The sequence below is a fragment of the Populus nigra genome, chromosome 15 (genome assembly GCF_951802175.1).
Source record: "Populus nigra chromosome 15, ddPopNigr1.1, whole genome shotgun sequence".
In the NCBI taxonomy this organism is placed as follows: Eukaryota; Viridiplantae; Streptophyta; class Magnoliopsida; order Malpighiales; family Salicaceae; genus Populus; species Populus nigra.
The window spans coordinates 11,429,916-11,447,278 of NC_084866.1; the positions used below are offsets into that span (position 1 = coordinate 11,429,916).

A 17,363-nucleotide genomic window follows, 5' to 3' on the forward strand; every position below is an offset into this window, starting at 1 on the left:
CACACTATCTAAAATCTCTGGATTGAGAGTGTTAATAATCCATGAATGGACCATATCATCGAGACCAAGCCGCATATCCTTCAGGATCAGTTTTTTCTGAAGGGGCTTTGATTGAGCCATTAACAAAACTTAGCTTGTTTTTAGAATTCAAGGCCAGGGTCATAGCCCTTTTCCAAGTAGAATAGTTGTCTCCATTCAAGGGTTTGGAAATCAAAACCAAACCTGGATGATCTGAATGGTGAGTGAAATAGGGATTTGACATATTCCCTCTTGAAAAATCTGTATGAGCTTCTAGGTTTGATGACATTTCATTGTTGGTCATGGTGGCTGAAGAAGAGAGATGCTAGGTGAGAGATTTAATTGCAGTAATGAATTAGGATTCTAAGCCAGCTCTGATACCATGAAAAGAATGAAGAGAAAGATTGAATTTACCAGCATAGTTGTTATTGATACTGAATTATATACTTATACAGGGAGGCTGCAACTGATTCCTACAAGTCAGAAATCAGTTACTGCATTGTAGCTTCAGTAGCGACATATTAGGCATTACAATGAAAAGTGAATAAATACATATCTTCTATTTTATACAACTCTGCTATTCTATACACGGGAATATTTCATTTCCTAACATAGGTAGCTTCAGTTTTCTTTGATGGATCAGTTTTACCCATAATATATTCGAGCTTCTCTCCTCCTATAATTAACATATCTATTATTTGGGACCATACATCATAATTAGTTTTGGTGAGGACAACTTCGACATGAAAGATAAAATTTTTGGATTAGATATGGATTACTGGGGTTGATGGTTTGAAAGTAGAGGATTTTGATTATAGTTGTTTTATTGCAATTGTTGCTCAAAAATAGTAAGAGAGGCTTATGTTTCAATGGAGGTTTTCAGAAGGCTTAGATATCAAGTCAAAATTTTCTATTATTCATCCATAAATTTATCTTCCAACTTCTCTACAATGCATACCCCAATGGAGGTTCAGCGGGAACAGCTAAGACTATCAATATAAGAAGCATAAATAACAAACAATCCATAATAACGTGAAAGGGCTGCGATTAAGGCATTTGTTGTTGCTGTTCTTCTACTTGTTCTCGTGCCTGCTGAACAACAAATAAGGAACAGTGTGCCTCGTTGTCTTCCGATATGATGAGGTCTCCTATTAGCCCCAGCTCCGGATACTCACACCATTGTCTTAGACCACTTGTCTGTGGGGTAATGCCATCCAAGTTGTCTCTTCGACCCACAATTATAAGCTCGTATTCAGGCACCATGGATCTAATAAGTGAAACAGTTGTTGCTGCTCCATCTACCACTTCTTCTCCAAACGTAATATGATCCTTTTCCTTCACTCCCTTCAAAGCCACATTATCTTGTTTTGCTTCCAGTTCGTTCAAGTTTGCTGGAAGGAGATGTGCCACACACAATTTAACCCTGGTGTCTTGTGCCATGCGAATAGCAAAAGTTAAGGCTTCTCTATCATCATCACCTCCCAAGAAGATCATAGCAACGTTGATTACTGCTGGCGCATCTTCTTTGTAGACTAGCCGCCGGTTACTACATCTATCAACTAGTATCCCTACAGAGCAAGGTGCCTTTTCAAGGACCCTGTTATTCAATTCCCTTAGGCTGTGGTCCTCTGATTGAATTGAACCATCTTGTTTCCACCATCTAATGTGAAATGGAAGTATTATAAGAGATGCGAGCTTCTCCACTGCCAGTGAGAAAATATCATCATACATGAATTTCAGCAGAGAGACTGCTGTGACTGCGTTCACCGATAACGATCCACGACTGTTTTGCTCGAATTCGTTGAACAAACGAATGACGTTCATTGAATGTAAATAATCACAGACTATTACCCTCCCCTTTCGGTGGGAAATGAAGAGTGGAGTAGATTGCCCGACAAGCTTGATGTGGTGAAGCACTGTAACCGCAATAGGGCTATCTCCACCACAGGAGGCATCAAGAAAATTTATTACCGCATTCACATCTCCTGGTGCATGGATACAAGAAATAATTTGCAGCTCTGAATTTTGCCTGGACTCTATGAGATTCCTTTTCAGGCATCCTTCATATCTCTTTTCAGGATTGTATAGCCTTCTCACAAGAATTGGTACAACGCTGCCAAAGACGATGACTGTACCAACCATGAAAATGAAAGCATCATCCATTATTGCCTGCATTTGTCGGTAGTGTAAAATGAAGATGGAACATTAGTTTAAGCCTTGTCGCAAGATTAAGGAATAAATGAATGTAAAGCATGGATTGGTTACTAGTAGTTACCTGAGCATCATCCAAGAAACTGTACAAGGCCAACTCAACGACGCCTTTCGCACACATTATGAGGGCAAAGGCAGCACCATTTTTTGTTGGCGATTCCCAAAAGAATGAATGTGAAACATAACACACCAAGAATTTGGCCGAGGTAATCACAGTAAGAGCAACTGCAGCGATTGATAACTTGATCTCGTCAAATTTTGTGTTTGCAAAATCCACCCTCATGCCACATGATGTGACAAAAATTGCAAGGATGTAACCTGTAATTGCTTCGAACTTCTCCAAAACAGAAGATCCCAGTGGCGGTCCAGATGGCACAGCTAGACCAACAATAAAGGGCCCATAAAAAACAGCCAATCCATTAATATGTGAAAGCAACACAGAACCCAGGAACAGTGAAATGATGAAGTAAACGTACAATTCCTTCAGGCTATCACACATCTTTCTTGCTAGAAGATTCAATACTGGTCTAAGAATCAATGCAACAGTAAGGATGAAAACAAGCATCCCTATTACACCATCTCTGGTTTCATTGAGCTCGTGGTCTGCTGCTCTCAGCAAAGATGAAACAATAAGAAGCAGAAGGCCAACAAGGTCACTAACTAGCGCTGTTGACAGTCCTAACCGGCCGAGTTGTGAGTTTAGAAGTTTCAGCTCATGGAGAAGGCTAACTATCACAGGAAATGAAGACATCGAATACACTGTTGCAATAAAGAAATTCATTAAATACTCTTGCTTGGTCATAACTATTAAGGTTGCTAGACCGAGTAGAAGTGGTAATAATACACAAGAAACACCAAGAAGTAAGACCTTTCCTTCTACATTTCTTAACATCTCCATATCCATTTTTACTCCACTTTGAAACATAAACAACTGGTAGCCCAGTGTTGCTACTGTAACAAGATTTTCTACACTTGCCCTTGAAAATAGAACATTTGAAACACTATGAGGAAGCACTGCTGGATTGAAAATCAGGCCTGCCTGTATTAGCCAAAAAGCATTACAGCGTGTTATTAAATAGAATCAGTACACGCATATGAACTCAAACAATAGATCAAACTTACAAGAATCTGTGAGATTAGCGATGGCAGTCCTATTCTTCTGAACGCAAAATTCAAGACCTGGGTGATACCAAATACCACCGCCATGAGCACCTCCAGATTTGGCAATGTATAACTCAATGGTTCAAATTTGCTGTTGACCAAGTACTCTTCCAATCCAGGTGAATTTACCTTTGGAGGTAGGGTGAAACAACTGACCGATTCATGAAATTCTCCAGTTGAATTGACGATTACATTTGACAGTTTTAAGGGATCCATATTGCCACAAGCGCTTCGCTTGCTTCCACACCTGGTTATATTTTTGTTTTCTCGGGAGAGAGAGAAAGAGATGGTGACTAATGGTAATTATGAAAAAGCAAAAAAACCGGCAGCAGGGGAAAATCAAGAATAGGAAAATTGTTGTACGGCAGGTCTTCCAATGAAATATTTGAAGGAAAACTAAAGCCTAATTGCTTTCAGCTCCTGGAATGCAGGTCTGCTGGTCAGGTGTTCAACGATTTTTTAGCAGAATATCCGTAATAGTCCCTGGACAGGAAACAAGTTTGACCAAATTTCTTCTTCTTTTTTTAGCACAATGAGTTGGTTAATTAACAATTCAGCAGTAAAAATTAGAAAAAAGAAGTGCTGGTGGAGCAATGACAACAGATAGGCTGACATAGCAATTGCTACGCCAGTACACCATTCGTAACTGGTTATAATTGAAAGAAAATAAGCGGCGGCGGCAGCCGCATGCGTTATATGCACACCACCACACATTGTACAAGAGGCAATAACCCGAACCGTGTGATGTAATGTAATCCAACTCGAAAAGAGAGAAATTACCAGAACGAAGGACAACATTTTCTTATGGAAAGACCTGCAAACCAGGAGAACACGCACACCCAACACGCACACTCCAGATACAGTGATAATCTTGAAGGCCGAACCATTTCGCCATCTTTCTTCGTGATCTTGATGCTCTTCAATCATTGCTTTCACGTACCATTTCACTACAAGCAAAACCAGGTGCACATGAAGAATTTTATGGTGTTCACAGGGTAATTATAGTATTTACTTGATAAGAAAGAAGATTGATATAACAAAGTAAAGAAAAAATCACATTTAATTTTATATTGATGATTACAGCTTCAAGTATCATAAGATTTTTCGTACAATATAAATAATTTATGTGAGAATTAATGTGCACTTCACATCTCAAGTAATAAGCGCAAGTCAGCCATCCAATTCTAATATAAATATCAAACAAGTCCTAAGCCACAATTTCTTACAATTTTATCACCCATTATTAACCCCTAGACTTACTTAAGTCTACAACGATACTTGGTTAACAAAAATTATTAAGTTAGGTAAAAATATAAAATAAATAAATAACTGTATTCCAAATGGTAAGACTCCTCATTTCCTTGTTTCATTTTACAAAAATAAAAAAGGAAAATCTTTGAATGCAAGCAAAAGAAGAAAAACAAGGGGAAAATGCTGCATCTTTTAAAATTAGAAATTAAATTGATATTGATAAGATATTATATAAATTAATTAAGATAATATTGAATAAATTAAATTTAAAATTACTGGGAAAAGTATACGCTTTTCATTTCAAAAAATTTAATTTATTTTTTTTAGTATTTAAATTTTAGCTTTTTTTATATATGTTTTTCCATTTGCTAAATTTACACATTCTTTTTATATATTTTTGATTTTCTAAAATACCATATATAATTTTTTATATAACTTTTTTCATATATATATATATATATTTATATTGACACATATTTTCGATACATTACACCTAGTCTAATAAAATTAGATAAGAACACAAAATTTCATACGATTTATAGAAACACTTTTTGTATGAAAAAATTACATTAAAAAAATAAAAGTATAATTACAAAATATGTCATTAACTCGAGATTTTATAAGAGTATAATCACAACATTATTAGAGGGCAATATAAAATTATTTTAAATCTTATTTAAAGCTTAAATTATTTGATTGAAATGATAATTTTATATAATATTATAATTTTAATGACTAAACATGTATGAATTTAAATTTTATCATTTTTATCATTATTAATAAAGATAAATTTAAAATAATACTATTAAGTTTTAAATATAATCACTGGAGGCTGGACTCTGGAGGGGTATGTTACTGTTCTCTTACATGAAAGCACATGGATACTTCATTTGCAAGTTGAAGTCTGCTGGTATGATTCTGGACTGTTTTGAAATATAAATAATAGCGTAAGGACTGCTTTGTAGTTAGTTTAATGATTAGACACCTAACTGGCCTTTTCGACATGCCAGTAACATCGTAAGTCGACGCGAATTATGATCTGATTTTCAGTTCTCTCACTGCTAATTTCGTGAAGAATGAATCAGAGGCGAAATGCATCATCTAAATCACAACCCACTAAACCCTTAATAACCAAAAACCCTGATATCTCCAAACAAAAAGGATACAAATCCCAGAAGTCCAATTTCTTTTCGTCTGAAAAGAATATCTTTACACTCTGTTTGGCATTCCGAATTGCCAATTCGCTGTTGATTCAAACTTATTTCAATCCAGATGAGCACTGGCAAGCCCTTGAAGTTGCCCATCGAATTGTATTTGGGTAAATACTCTCATTCTCTATTCAATTTGGGAATTGCCCTTTTCTTTTGGCCAAATATTAGTGCAAATAGGTAAAGCTTTAAACTTTATGCTATTTTGGAAGCGCTCTTTTGGTTTTTCGGCGTTCAAGTTGAATTTTGAAAGTACCCTTTCGCTCTTTATAGCTGAAGTAAGTTTTTGAGTTTGAAGTTATAAACTTTATTCGTTTTGTTTCATATGGAAACAAAGTTTAGAGAAAGTTTTGATTTTGGTTTGGAAGTAGTGAAAGTGGTATAAAGGAAGTTGTGATAACTAAAATGTTTTTAAAATGGCAGGTATGGTCATCTGACATGGGAATGGAGGAAGGGGATTCGTAGCTATTTCCATCCGTTGGTGTTTGCTGTGCTGTACAAAGTTCTTGCACTGTTTGGTCTTGATACTCCATGGTTCATGGTAAATATAGCTTTCGGTTTGTTTTCATGATTAATATGATTTTTATTATTTCGGTACTGTTTTCTTTGTTAAGTTTGAATAAGATACATTTTTGTGAAGCAATCTTCTAGGGTTAATCACGGTTATTTCAAATTCGTTTGTGAGACTTTAGGCATCGAGTGATTTGAACTACCATTTTCTGTAATGCATATTGTAACAGGTTTGAGGGTTGAACTAGACTCAATAGGAAGTAAGATGAGGGCCATTCAATATTTTGATGACCACCACCATCAAGAAGTGATCATGGATTTAAATTAGAAATGTCTTGTTTTTTAAAAGATGTTGAAAACTAAAGGAATTAGGGTGTGATTAGTATAAAGCTCTAAAAGAATTTTTTCCTGGCAAGTCTGTGAGGTGGAGAAGGGTCTGGAATGCTGTTGTACCCTTTTTTTGACCTTGGTGAACTTGAGGACTGTAGGAAAATTATATTTGAATGCTTGAAGCTTCTCATGAAATAGAAGATTATTATTATTATTATTATTATTTGAAGGAGATGGTGAAACCCGTGTGATTTTTTTCCTGAAGCTATTTATGGTGCATCATAACAACGGTTGAAGAGTTGACATGGTGACCACCAACATTTTTATAGGATTTATACGTGGTTGTGCATTAAGCCCATGATTGTTAGGACAGAGTTGCTGGAGAAATTATCATGCAGAAATTTGTTTCAAATAATCAGTAATGTTTAACAATTTCTTACTGTTCCTGATTAACTTTAACTATCTCTAATTGCATGCTTGAAGTCTGAGACTGTAATGCTATTGAGTTAATTAATAAATTGAATCTAACTTTTACCAAATAAATGCATGCTCTCTTGATATGAAGAGTAGCATAAAAATGGGTAACTTTTCATCTTTTCATTTTCATTTTTAAACAACCAACAGGTGCTTGTAATAAGGGTGCTTGTCTGTTGCATTTTGAAGCGATATTTAGCAGTTGTCAATGTATCTCTCATGTCTGATGCTTTGTAGGCACACGCACCACGGTTGCTGCAAGCCCTGTTTTCTGCAGTTGGTGATTTATATTTCTACAAACTTTCAAATGCTATCTTTGGCAATTTTGTGGCAAAATGGGCAGTATCCTTTTTCTTTTTTCTTTCAGATTAAACTTTGACTAATAAATGAAATGTTTTGTTTTCATTTTAAACTTGAAACTGCTGGTCTGTTATTACTGTGGGTAACAATCATGCTTGTGAAAGATGATGGACTTAACCATTACAGCTTTTTTCTCAATTGGCAAACTGGTTCATGTTTTTCTGCTTCAACCGTACATTGTCAAATAGTTTGGAAACAGTTCTTACACTGGTCGGATTATACTACTGGCCCTGTATGAGAGCTTCTCCGAGCAAAGTTCCCCTGGTTTTAAGGAAGTGGGGTTTGGCTATAGCAGCATTAGCTTGTGCAATCCGGCCAACAAGTGCTATTACATGGGTCTATGTTGGCCTTCTTGAGCTGGCTGTAACACGTGATAGATTAAAATTCCTTGTTCTGGAGGTGGTCCCCATTGGGTAGGTCATGTTTCTTTCCTCATTTCCTCTTGTCTAGAATTCATTAACATGCTACATATAATTTTCGTATGTCTTTAACAATTAATTTTTCCCTGCTTTGTAATGTTATTAATTTGATTTTGTGGCATGACTAGTCATGATCCAAATGTTTTGAAATTAAATACAAGTAATATGAGGAAGTTATGATTTGATGATTGCAACATTTAACATAGAACTAGGGTGATGTCAGAAACCTAGTTGTTGAAACTTGATTTCTGTGCTGGAACAAGGGAGAGGGATTTTATTTTTTAATGGCTGGTTCATCTCAGTTTTGCTTGTAATGCATGAACATGAAAGTAATTTCTCTACAAAGACTTAGATTGTAATTACTGGTGCACTTTATGTCTGCAAATCCATCTAATTGGTTTATGAGTCTCTTCTCATAGGCAGTGAAAATTGCCAATGCCTCCAATTTCTATTTCTTGAATTTATCATCTAAATCATTGAGGACTTTTTCTGATAATCTGCCTGACCCTTGACAATGCTATCTGATGCATACAATAGGTGTTGAGCATTACACATTCTAGCTTTTTTGCATGCATTTATTAATTCACATGTCCAGGCTCCTAAAGAGACAGTATGGAGCTTTGCTCCATTTGCTTACGAATCTTGGAGATTACACAGCCAGTCACATCTGCCAGTGGATATTTGTTCAATGTCAAAAGGAGGCCACTCAACATGCCTTACTTGGGTGCAACACTTAGAGTCCTGGTTGCTACCATTAAGACATAGGTTTAAGACATTTTGTTCAATTGCCATTAGTGTTACCACTACTGATGCAATTGCCTTTACTTCTGCTACCATTAGCTGTTAGCAAATAAAACTCATGGATTTAATGAATATTTGATCTTGAGAAGCTACCTGTAATTGTCATTTTTATGGTTGGTCAATATCCAGCTATCTCTAGCAAAAATATCACCCTCTCTTCTAGCATTGAGGAAACATGCCCTTTGAGATATTCTTAACAATGGAGTTGAATGAACATTATAAAAATACACTTTAAAATATTTTTCTTGTTCAATTGAATTGTAACAAATGCCCTGACATTTCACAATACAATACATGGTTTGTTGGAAAATGCTGCATTTTAGTTTCAGAACTTCATGTTTGGTTCAGTTTAGTTAGTTACTTCTTTGTTAGTTTTCTCACATTTGGTGAGCTGCTTTGTTTGGAACTTTTGAGGGGATTAATAATCCCTTCTAGTGCCATACTAAATGTAGCTGGATTAAACCTACTTCACGACAATAGCAAGGAAGGGGAAAACAATGCATTGAACTGCAGTTAGTGCTTTAGAATACAGTGTAAATTGCATGGATTCATCTTCTCAATTTTTTTGCTCTAATTTCTATTCTGTGTGGTTATATTGTTGTTTTACTTACAATTTTGTCTATCATCAGGGCTTTGGTGCTTGCGCTTTCATGTTTATTGGATCGTTTGATGTATGGCTCATGGGTCATTGTACCTCTTAATTTTCTCAAGTTCAATTTTCTTTCATCTGGCGGAGATTATTACGGAACTCACAAGTGGCACTGGTACTTCTCTCAGGGATTTACAGTCATGCTCTTCACATTCTTACCATTTTCAGTTGCTGGCAGCATAAAGTCTAAATGCTGGAAGCTCTCTGGACTCATTGCATGGGTTTTAATTGTTTACAGTATTCAGGGGCATAAAGAATTCAGGTACTCTCTATTTGGCATTTTTTCCTTTTTTTTCTTTGCGTCCTTGATTTGTATGGAAACTGATTGGCTCATGTTTCTAAATTAGCTTATCCTCTAATAAACTGAGTTACAGGTTTGTCTTGCCTATGCTCCCGATAGCTTTGATGTTCTCTGGATATTCGTTAGCTGTTATGGCAAAATCTGATTCTGATAGTAGAAGAAAAGGTTCTCCTAACAGTCGCATGAAAAGGCCCTCAAAAGTGGGATTTGCCATCTTTGTCTTGCTTGCCACTAACATTCCGATGGCCTTGTACATGAGCTTGGTTCATCAGGTATGTGAGATACCTCCTCAACTTTACCAAATACAAAGCTGATCAGAAGCCTTGTCCGCTTCAACAGCTGAGCTTTTAATGTGGCTTATTGCTTTGATGTTATTCCTGTTTTAGCTTTTTGGTTATTTTATCTTCTCAAATTTAGTTGAGAAATAAAATGGGAAAATGCTATCTATCAACCCTGAGGAAGAAAAAAGAACGAATGGTAGGGAGCTCTCAAAGAAAAAGGTTCATATTAGCACCCCTCCCCCCCCACCTTTATTCTTCTGTTGATCTTACATGTGATTATGCTAGACAGAGAGGAACTGAGGATGTCATGATTTATCTATCCAAAGAAGCGCAAAATGAGAAAGTAAAGGGTATCCTGTTTCTAATGCCCTGCCATGCCACTCCTTACTACTCCACACTGCATTATGATCTGCCAATGCGTAATCTGGATTGTTCTCCAAGGTTTGGAGTTTAGCAATTTGGTTAAGAGTATATTTCTTGAAATGCTATTGTTAAAAGTTCTTAATTATGGTCTGATATCTCATTCAACAGTGAAGAGAAAGGAATCCCAGATGAATCAGACCACTTCATGATGGATCCTGTTAGTTTTGTATCCACACTGATGACAAACGGGTCTTTGCCTAGTCATGTTGTATTATTTGATTCTGAGGAGAAGTTGTTAAGAGATTTTCTGATTTCACATTCTTTCACAGAGGTACATGCGGAACCTATGTCAATATATGGTTTTGCTTTCAGTGTTACCATATCTTCTTTGTAGCTAAGTTTAAAATATAATGGCAGATAAGAAGGTTTTTCCATGCCCACTTCAAGGTGGACCGTGATCTTCAAGCATCAGTGGTTGTATATGCTTTGGCTAACTAGTGGTAATTGCTCTATTTTTTGTGCAGTCAGTCATATCCAATTCACAGGTTTCTGATAATTTTGTCCCTTTTCTTTCCCAAGATTAATTTGTTGTAGAAATCTTCTGTCACTTTTGATCTATGGAACATACTTCCTCACTTGAAGGGAATTTTTGTCGTTGGTATGGTGTACATTATTGATATGTTCTTATTTTAAAATTTATGTAGTGATTGTCATTGTCACACCATAGTGCCATGATGTTTGAAAAAACATTATCCAAACGCATCATCATGATCCTTGATTGGCATCTCTTAGAAGTTAACAATTGAGAAGTGCTAAATCAACAGTCGAATTATGTGGGAAGACAGCACAGGTAAAAACATAATTTTTGCATTTTAAGTAACTGTTATTCATATGCCAATTTCTTGCAAGCTCCTGTGGTTAAGAAAAGAGGATTTGTAATAATTGTTTCCTTTCAGCAAAGACCTCTGATTTCAACTAGTCTTGATCTCTGCTACCTCAATTGGAAGTTTGTTAATTCTATAATGACTTGAAGTCACATTTGTGGTGACTTCATTGCATAATCCGAAGTGAAATCAGGAAAAAAATATCACGGTCCTTTCTTTTAGGTAAAACGTTAAATATTCGTTGACGGGAATGGGAATTGATTTTTATATCTGGCATTATTCAAAGCAGTGTGAATGTGGATTCTGTGATGTGTCTAATCAATTAGGAGTTAGCACAGCTCTATAGATTTTAAGATAAATGCCGTTATTTCATCTGTCAATCTTGAAACAGTGAACTCCAAATAAAATGCCAATAGTATCTCCTATGCAAGTTGGCCTACTTGACTCAGTATAGCTCACATTCTTTGAATCTTCACTATTTTTCCATGAAAGTTTGAGTTGCATGTTGCCCATAATGATCATCTCATGGCAGCCCTGAAAACCTATGTCAAGTCTTGTTGGTGGGTGGAGTTGAATGAGCCCATTTGCAGCTAGATTAGGCTCCTAAAGAGAGGGAAAAAAAAGCTGTGCAAGGACCCCATCTTGGAACAGGAGGTTCATGAATGTAATTGCAAGCATAGGCTCTATAGTTATGGGTCAGTTTATTTTATATAGGTGCCAATTTTCTTAAGAAAAGTTGGATTTGTTAAATTTACTGTACACCTATTATTGTAGCAAGAAATAAACCAGCCAGCATCACTGAGACTCTCTGGCTGGAGTGGGATGTAGACAAACTACAGTAGAACAAAGATTTATTTGTCGGTTGGTTTGGTCGGTTTATACTGATAATGTGCTCTGTATTACAACTTCATTGTTTACATGGAGAAACGGAAATGAAATAGAATTTCAGAACGAGAAATGAGAATGAGAGGTAAGCTAGAATTACAGAAGCATCCATACCAAATAAAGTACGAAGTGGTCCTCTCAACTTCATGTTCCTCGAAAGGTCCTTTACATGAGATATTCCTTGAAGGCCCTTGCCTTCTGGTCTCTCCAGATATTCCTTCCACAGTTCCCCTCAACCAGTAAGCAGATGGAATAACAGTAACCATAGCTGAGCATTATTACTTCAAAGGGATTTTGAGTATATTAGATACTTAAATTGAAGTGGTTTAAGCAGCCTCATAGATGGTCGAGGCAAGTTTTATTTTGATAATTTAACGTGAACCAGGACTTGTATGACTCGTATGAGAACACTCACAGCATCAGTGGGGAATATCAAAACCTTTCTACAGAAATAAAATTGTGTTCATAAGTCAACTTCAATGTGAGAATTTTAATTCATGTGATTGTTTGCCACGCTTTCTTGTCTACTGCATTAACTGCCTAAAATAGTATCTAGAGGCAAGCAAAATCAAATACGCTCCGTGATGTTTACTAGCATTTTCTATTTGTGATTTTTAGGAACAAAAGCTTAGAGTTTGTTTAAAATGTGTAAATAGAAATCACAACATGACAAAATGTAACGGACCTCGACAAGCTTTGCTCCATATCTCCCCCATATTCCTTTACACTATTGTCCCAAGTGAGTGAAGCTCATCTATATAAACCTGCTTTATCCCTTAGGTCTTAAAGTCTCACAAATATCTTGACCTTTAGGGTTTCTTTCATGACTAGACGTGCTTGCTAGTTATCCATGAATAAAAGAGACATGAAGGTGAAAAGGGGCGATTTGATAGCAAAAAAGAAGGTGAAGTTGGCTCAATTTTCTTTGAAAAGAAATATTTCTACTTTGCAGAAAATGATTCGTGGTTGTGAAGAGGCTGATGTTGAAACTTTGTTTCAGAAGTCTATTGATCATATTATGAAACTAAAATTGCAAGTCCATATTCTGAAGTGTCTCCTGCAGGTTTATGAGATTAATTAGACTGAGTTGCTTCGTGGCGTTGGCATCTCAGCAACTGTACAAAATGTAAGTGCCAAGTCCATGTGTAACATGAAGTTATGAGTCTGCCTAGTCATGTTGTATCTTTCACAAATTCAGCTTTTAGATGCCACTTGCCAGTGTAATTTCTGTCATACACTTGTTCTTAAAGTTTGTGGACATCATAATAAACTGCAATAGCACTTGTTCCAACTTCTTTGTTACTATGGTGAATCAAGTTATGTTTTGTTGGTTATGCTTGTGTAAGTTCAAGAAAGCAAGATCACCCATGTTATGCTCTGCTGCGTTTGTAATATTTAGTTGATTCACTCAAAGAATCGAGGCATGTCAAGAGATCAATTAGAAACCCATCTTCCCATTCCAGCTAGCCATTCTTATTTTTCTTTTAGGCTTGTTAGTTTCTATCTCCGACCCAAGTATAAATCTGTTCTTCCCTCTTCAAAGCCCCATTGCCCCCATCTCCTCCACTCCAAAACTTTTCTCACTGTTTTCGAAAGCTACTCTTTGCCCTTGCTTTTCAGTAGCTAAATGATCTTAGGTCCATCATGCCCATGCCTTTCAGCCCTATGAGAGACATATTGCTTTAATCAGGAGGCATGTCAAGAGATCAATTAGAAACCCATCTTCCCATTCCAGCTAGCCATTCTTATTTTTCTTTTAGGCTTGTTAGTTTCTATCTCCGACCCAAGTATAAATCTGTTCTTCCCTCTTCAAAGCCCCATTGCCCCCATCTCCTTCACTCCAAAACTTTTCTCACTGTTTTCGAAAGCTACTCTTTGCCCTTGCTTTTCAGTAGCTAAATGATCTTAGGTCCATCATGCCCATGCCTTTCAGTTCTATGAGGGACATATTGCTTTAATCAATATGAGAAGCTTTAAGACATACAAAGACATTATCTCTACCATTACCCCTCTAAATCATGACCTGCAATCACTTCATAATTTTCAATCATATCTGGTGTGCTTTTTACGCATGATTTATCTACAGCGTTTATGATGTTTCTCATGTTTCTTGTTTTGATCCACCATGACTTGATTATTATTTTGGTATTAAGTTCTGGTGGCAAAATTATTACCTAAGATAGACCATAAGACAGCTATGTTCTTCTCTGATTAATCGCTTACACCATTTGAATAACAATGTTTTGGACATACAATACCTTAGATTATGGTATCCCTGAAACAGTTTTTATTTATATGTATTAAACAAAAAATATAATGTAATTGATAATAATTACATAATAAAAGTACAAAATATGCAAATCGACCTGGCACAACAGAGTAGATTAGCAGCTTCAGTGTTCATAGAATTGAAGCCCATAGTTTGCATAAGAAGTAGAGAGCATGAGCATGTGATTAATGGTTGTGGCCCATGTCTTGTAACGATGATAATCATCCCCCATATCTAGCTTGATTATCCCCATATTGGTTGTTAACACGATAAGATAACATGTATGACCAGTCTCTCGATCAGCTTCTGAATCTTTGTACAACTCAGCATGCAAGTCCAGTACAATACCTGAAGCATATTTATGGTACTCATAATGGTTAATTCTCTGTTCTGTATTTAGAAGAAAACTTAGTGCTACATGTACTATTTAAGATAAAGTAATTAAAAGGAAAAATGGAGAGCAGGAATAGTATAACCTACTTTCCTTCTTGCCTTTCAGGATATTGAGCTTCCTCAACTTAAGAATAACCTGTATAATTAATTCAAGGATCAATGGTTAAGATTACACCAGAGAAAAATTTACATAAACTTCTAGTTTAAAGAAATGTTATGGATGATTGACTATTTAATCTCAACTGTCCATGCATGATGATGTCTTGTGAACTTTGATGACCTCTGATGATTAATGCATTGCAGAATCTGAAATAAGACTAGAATATTAGTCAAACCTTGGCTTTGTTGCTAAGAATGATAGACACAGATCTCACCCTGAAATTTCCTGTTTACACAAAAAATTATAATCAAGCAAAATGCCAAATGATTTTACTATTTAAACTAGCTGACATTCCAGTAGTGACTTCTCCATCAACATACCATCAGGTGTTTCAACATGGAGCTCCGTTCCATTGGCAAGTACTGATCTACACTTCTCAAAGTCAAAATCAATGTCATTGTTATCCTCTAAAGGGAGAACTGGTGCATTTAGTCTGTTCTTGCATCCTGTTCTTGCTTTAAGGGTAGCAGCTCCTTTCAATGCTATAAACAATTGTAACCAAAAGCACACAACTAGGGAAGTAAGTGAACAAAACTCTCTGGGTTGCATATTATGGTTGCCATGGCCCCATTGTGAGGCCAATCTAGTAATCTAAACAGCCCAATTATAGCTCTATTTGCCAAAAAAGAATAATTCTTTCTATTATCAAGTGAATTAAAAGCACTCCTCATATTTCCACAGAAAAATAATTGAAGGAACTTACAAGTTGTTGCAGCAGCTGTGAGTGTTACTATGTCACTTGCATTTGTGCCACTCATGGCTGAACCTATGGCACTGCTAAGCTGCTCTCTCTTTGCCCCCATTGCTTCTGCGACTTGTGCGCATTTAGCTGCAACCAAAGCAGCAGCAGAGGCTATGGCAGCCTCCTTGGCAGTGCTGGATTCATCTTTCTTAGAGTTCTCAGCAGCAATTGCAGCTAAGGCAGCAGCCACTCCTGCTACTGATATAGCTGCATGTACTTCAGCTTTTTGTAGCCTCTCTTCTTCTTTTCGCTTCAGCTTTATCTCTTTCAACCATTTCTTTATTGAAATGGTCTTAAAGGGCAGTATATTTTTCCATGGGAACTGCATTAAGAATTGTTTAGATTAAGTTCTTTTGTATGTGTTTTTATAGCTTATAAAAAAAGCTTAAGTTAATGAGAACAAGATTATGCACCCATTTCTTGCGGAAACAACTGTTGTAGTTCAGTTCAGGATGCATTGCTTGTTGCATCCATATCCATGACTGTAAGCAAAAAACCGAAGAAATAAAGCAATGAATTTGGTTTGGATAAATTCAACTAAATGATAAACATTGATCATAACCACTATACTATTGCTGTAGTGTGCCTACCTTCATATCATTGGATTTCCATGGTGGCAGAGACTTGAAGGCATCATCCATTTTGACACTCTTGTCCATCTTCTGCAAGGTAAACAAATAAACCTCCATTCATGTCCTTTGCTCCAATAACATTCAAATCATAAAACACTGCAAACATAGAAACTGCTACAAATTGACTCACCGAGAAAGGAGGTTTCATGACGTCGCAATCGAGTTTCTTGATTGGATTATCTAGGAGAATAATCGGCTGGTTTTGCAAGTCTGGTTGGAGAGCTTGAACAGCAAAGTTGCACCAAGTGCTCGAAAGAAAATCCATTGTCTCAGGATGTGCCTCAGAGGGAGATGGCTTCATAATTGAATCCATGTATGCGATTAGGAGCTATAGACTGTATTTGTGTTTACCTGGAGGTGATAAAATTAACAGCAGATTGAGGAAAGGCTCAGCTAAGTCTCAGATATTAGCAAGTCTTAACATGCATGAATGCTAAATAGACTATGCCTAAATCCCTATCATGTCAATATTGTGATGAGGGTTTATAAACATATGGCCCATACACATGTTTAATTTATTGGATAGAATAGAGCTGCAAAATGTCCTCCTTAAATCATCACCATTGGTGTGATTGACCCATATGAGAGATCAGATTCAAATGGGAAATTATGCATCTATGGGGAAAAAATGGCCTTAAAAGGTTAGTGCTGGCAGGCACAGCTTGTTGCTGTCCTCGTATGCAGATCCTAAAGTTCATCAAAAAAGGGTTTTAGACAGATGAGATATTACAGTTGGAAAGGGTAACTGGATGTTTATGAATATGTAAACATGGAGCTGGGAACAAGGGACCTACTAGGTATAGCAAGAGTTTCTAGATAATAATAGATTTAGATTGGAGAGGGTTCCTTCAAGATTTGATGATAGAGAACACATGCTACCACTGTAGAAGCATTAATGCTTGTATAATAAATTATACATACAAAAAAGGTATCGAGAGGTCCATTTCCTTTTGTATCTTTAAATGAAAACCATAAACTCAAGCTAAGCATGAAGAATAGGTTTGATGAGGAAGTGATATGTGACTCCTTCGAGCTGTCCAGGGCCACCATGTTAGTTTTTT

The 17,363-nt window shown here is 36.4% G+C and overlaps 3 protein-coding genes across 9 annotated transcripts; 1 reads left to right on the forward strand and 2 right to left on the reverse strand.

Moving 5' to 3' along the window:
- Nucleotides 1–906: 906 nt before the first annotated feature.
- On the reverse strand, nucleotides 907–4,465 carry LOC133674332 (cation/H(+) antiporter 4-like). 2 transcript variants are annotated; one of them, XM_062095376.1, is made up of 4 exons: nucleotides 3,520–4,465; nucleotides 3,352–3,408; nucleotides 2,294–3,268; nucleotides 907–2,187 (listed from the first exon to the last, which is right to left on the reverse strand). In XM_062095376.1, exons 1-4 carry the CDS (start codon nucleotides 3,604–3,606, stop codon nucleotides 1,066–1,068), a joined length of 2,241 nt encoding a protein of 746 aa, XP_061951360.1. In that variant the 5' UTR covers nucleotides 3,607–4,465; the 3' UTR covers nucleotides 907–1,065. The 2 variants fall into 2 exon arrangements, with proteins under 2 accessions (XP_061951360.1, XP_061951359.1); XM_062095375.1 differs by having other exon boundaries at nucleotides 3,352–4,465.
- A 1,170-nt stretch (nucleotides 4,466–5,635) lies between these two features.
- LOC133674512 (mannosyltransferase APTG1) lies at nucleotides 5,636–13,397 on the forward strand. Of its 5 annotated transcripts, none has more exons than XR_009835242.1 (11): nucleotides 5,636–5,959; nucleotides 6,273–6,390; nucleotides 7,401–7,505; nucleotides 7,650–7,936; nucleotides 9,373–9,654; nucleotides 9,767–9,965; nucleotides 10,264–10,415; nucleotides 10,506–10,668; nucleotides 10,755–10,837; nucleotides 11,042–11,187; nucleotides 13,158–13,397. XR_009835242.1 is itself a non-coding variant. In XM_062095660.1 (10 exons), exons 1-9 carry the CDS (start codon nucleotides 5,718–5,720, stop codon nucleotides 10,833–10,835), a joined length of 1,629 nt encoding a protein of 542 aa, XP_061951644.1. In that variant the 5' UTR covers nucleotides 5,636–5,717; the 3' UTR covers nucleotides 10,836–10,837; nucleotides 11,042–11,490. The 5 variants fall into 5 exon arrangements, 1 of the variants encoding a protein (XP_061951644.1); XR_009835243.1 differs by having other exon boundaries at nucleotides 13,170–13,397; XR_009835241.1 differs by lacking the exon at nucleotides 13,158–13,397 and adding an exon at nucleotides 11,754–12,179.
- Nucleotides 13,398–14,370: 973 nt separating this feature from the next.
- Nucleotides 14,371–17,056, reverse strand: LOC133674513 (VAN3-binding protein). 2 transcript variants are annotated; one of them, XM_062095662.1, is made up of 8 exons: nucleotides 16,433–17,056; nucleotides 16,261–16,329; nucleotides 16,084–16,152; nucleotides 15,632–15,992; nucleotides 15,249–15,410; nucleotides 15,104–15,153; nucleotides 14,856–14,904; nucleotides 14,371–14,723 (listed from the first exon to the last, which is right to left on the reverse strand). In XM_062095662.1, the coding sequence occupies exons 1-8, from the start codon at nucleotides 16,613–16,615 to the stop codon at nucleotides 14,500–14,502; spliced, it is 1,167 nt and encodes a 388-aa protein (XP_061951646.1). In that variant the 5' UTR covers nucleotides 16,616–17,056; the 3' UTR covers nucleotides 14,371–14,499. The 2 variants fall into 2 exon arrangements, with proteins under 2 accessions (XP_061951646.1, XP_061951645.1); XM_062095661.1 differs by having other exon boundaries at nucleotides 16,261–16,332; nucleotides 16,433–17,052.
- Nucleotides 17,057–17,363: the final 307 nt, after the last annotated feature.

What these genes read in the sequence shown, in the direction of transcription:
- LOC133674512 (XM_062095660.1), top strand. Translation starts at nt 5,718, where the DNA reads ATGAATCAGAGGCGAAATGCATCATCTAAATCACAACCCACTAAACCC. An exon ending in CTGGAGGTGGTCCCCATTGG is followed by an intron (nt 7,937 to 9,372) that starts GTAGGTCATGTT and finishes GTCTATCATCAG; the next exon opens with GGCTTTGGTGCTTGCGCTTT. An exon ending in AATCTGGATTGTTCTCCAAG is followed by an intron (nt 10,416 to 10,505) that starts GTTTGGAGTTTA and finishes CTCATTCAACAG; the next exon opens with TGAAGAGAAAGGAATCCCAG.
- LOC133674513 (XM_062095661.1), bottom strand. Translation starts at nt 16,615, where the DNA reads ATGGATTCAATTATGAAGCCATCTCCCTCTGAGGCACATCCTGAGACA. An exon ending in GGAAATCCAATGATATGAAG is followed by an intron (nt 16,153 to 16,260) that starts GTAGGCACACTA and finishes TTTTGCTTACAG; the next exon opens with TCATGGATATGGATGCAACA. An exon ending in CACAGCTGCTGCAACAACTT is followed by an intron (nt 15,411 to 15,631) that starts GTAAGTTCCTTC and finishes AATTGTTTATAG; the next exon opens with CATTGAAAGGAGCTGCTACC.
- LOC133674332 (XM_062095375.1), bottom strand. Translation starts at nt 3,606, where the DNA reads ATGGATCCCTTAAAACTGTCAAATGTAATCGTCAATTCAACTGGAGAA. An exon ending in CGCTAATCTCACAGATTCTT is followed by an intron (nt 3,269 to 3,351) that starts GTAAGTTTGATC and finishes TGGCTAATACAG; the next exon opens with GCAGGCCTGATTTTCAATCC. An exon ending in GTTTCTTGGATGATGCTCAG is followed by an intron (nt 2,188 to 2,293) that starts GTAACTACTAGT and finishes CGACAAATGCAG; the next exon opens with GCAATAATGGATGATGCTTT.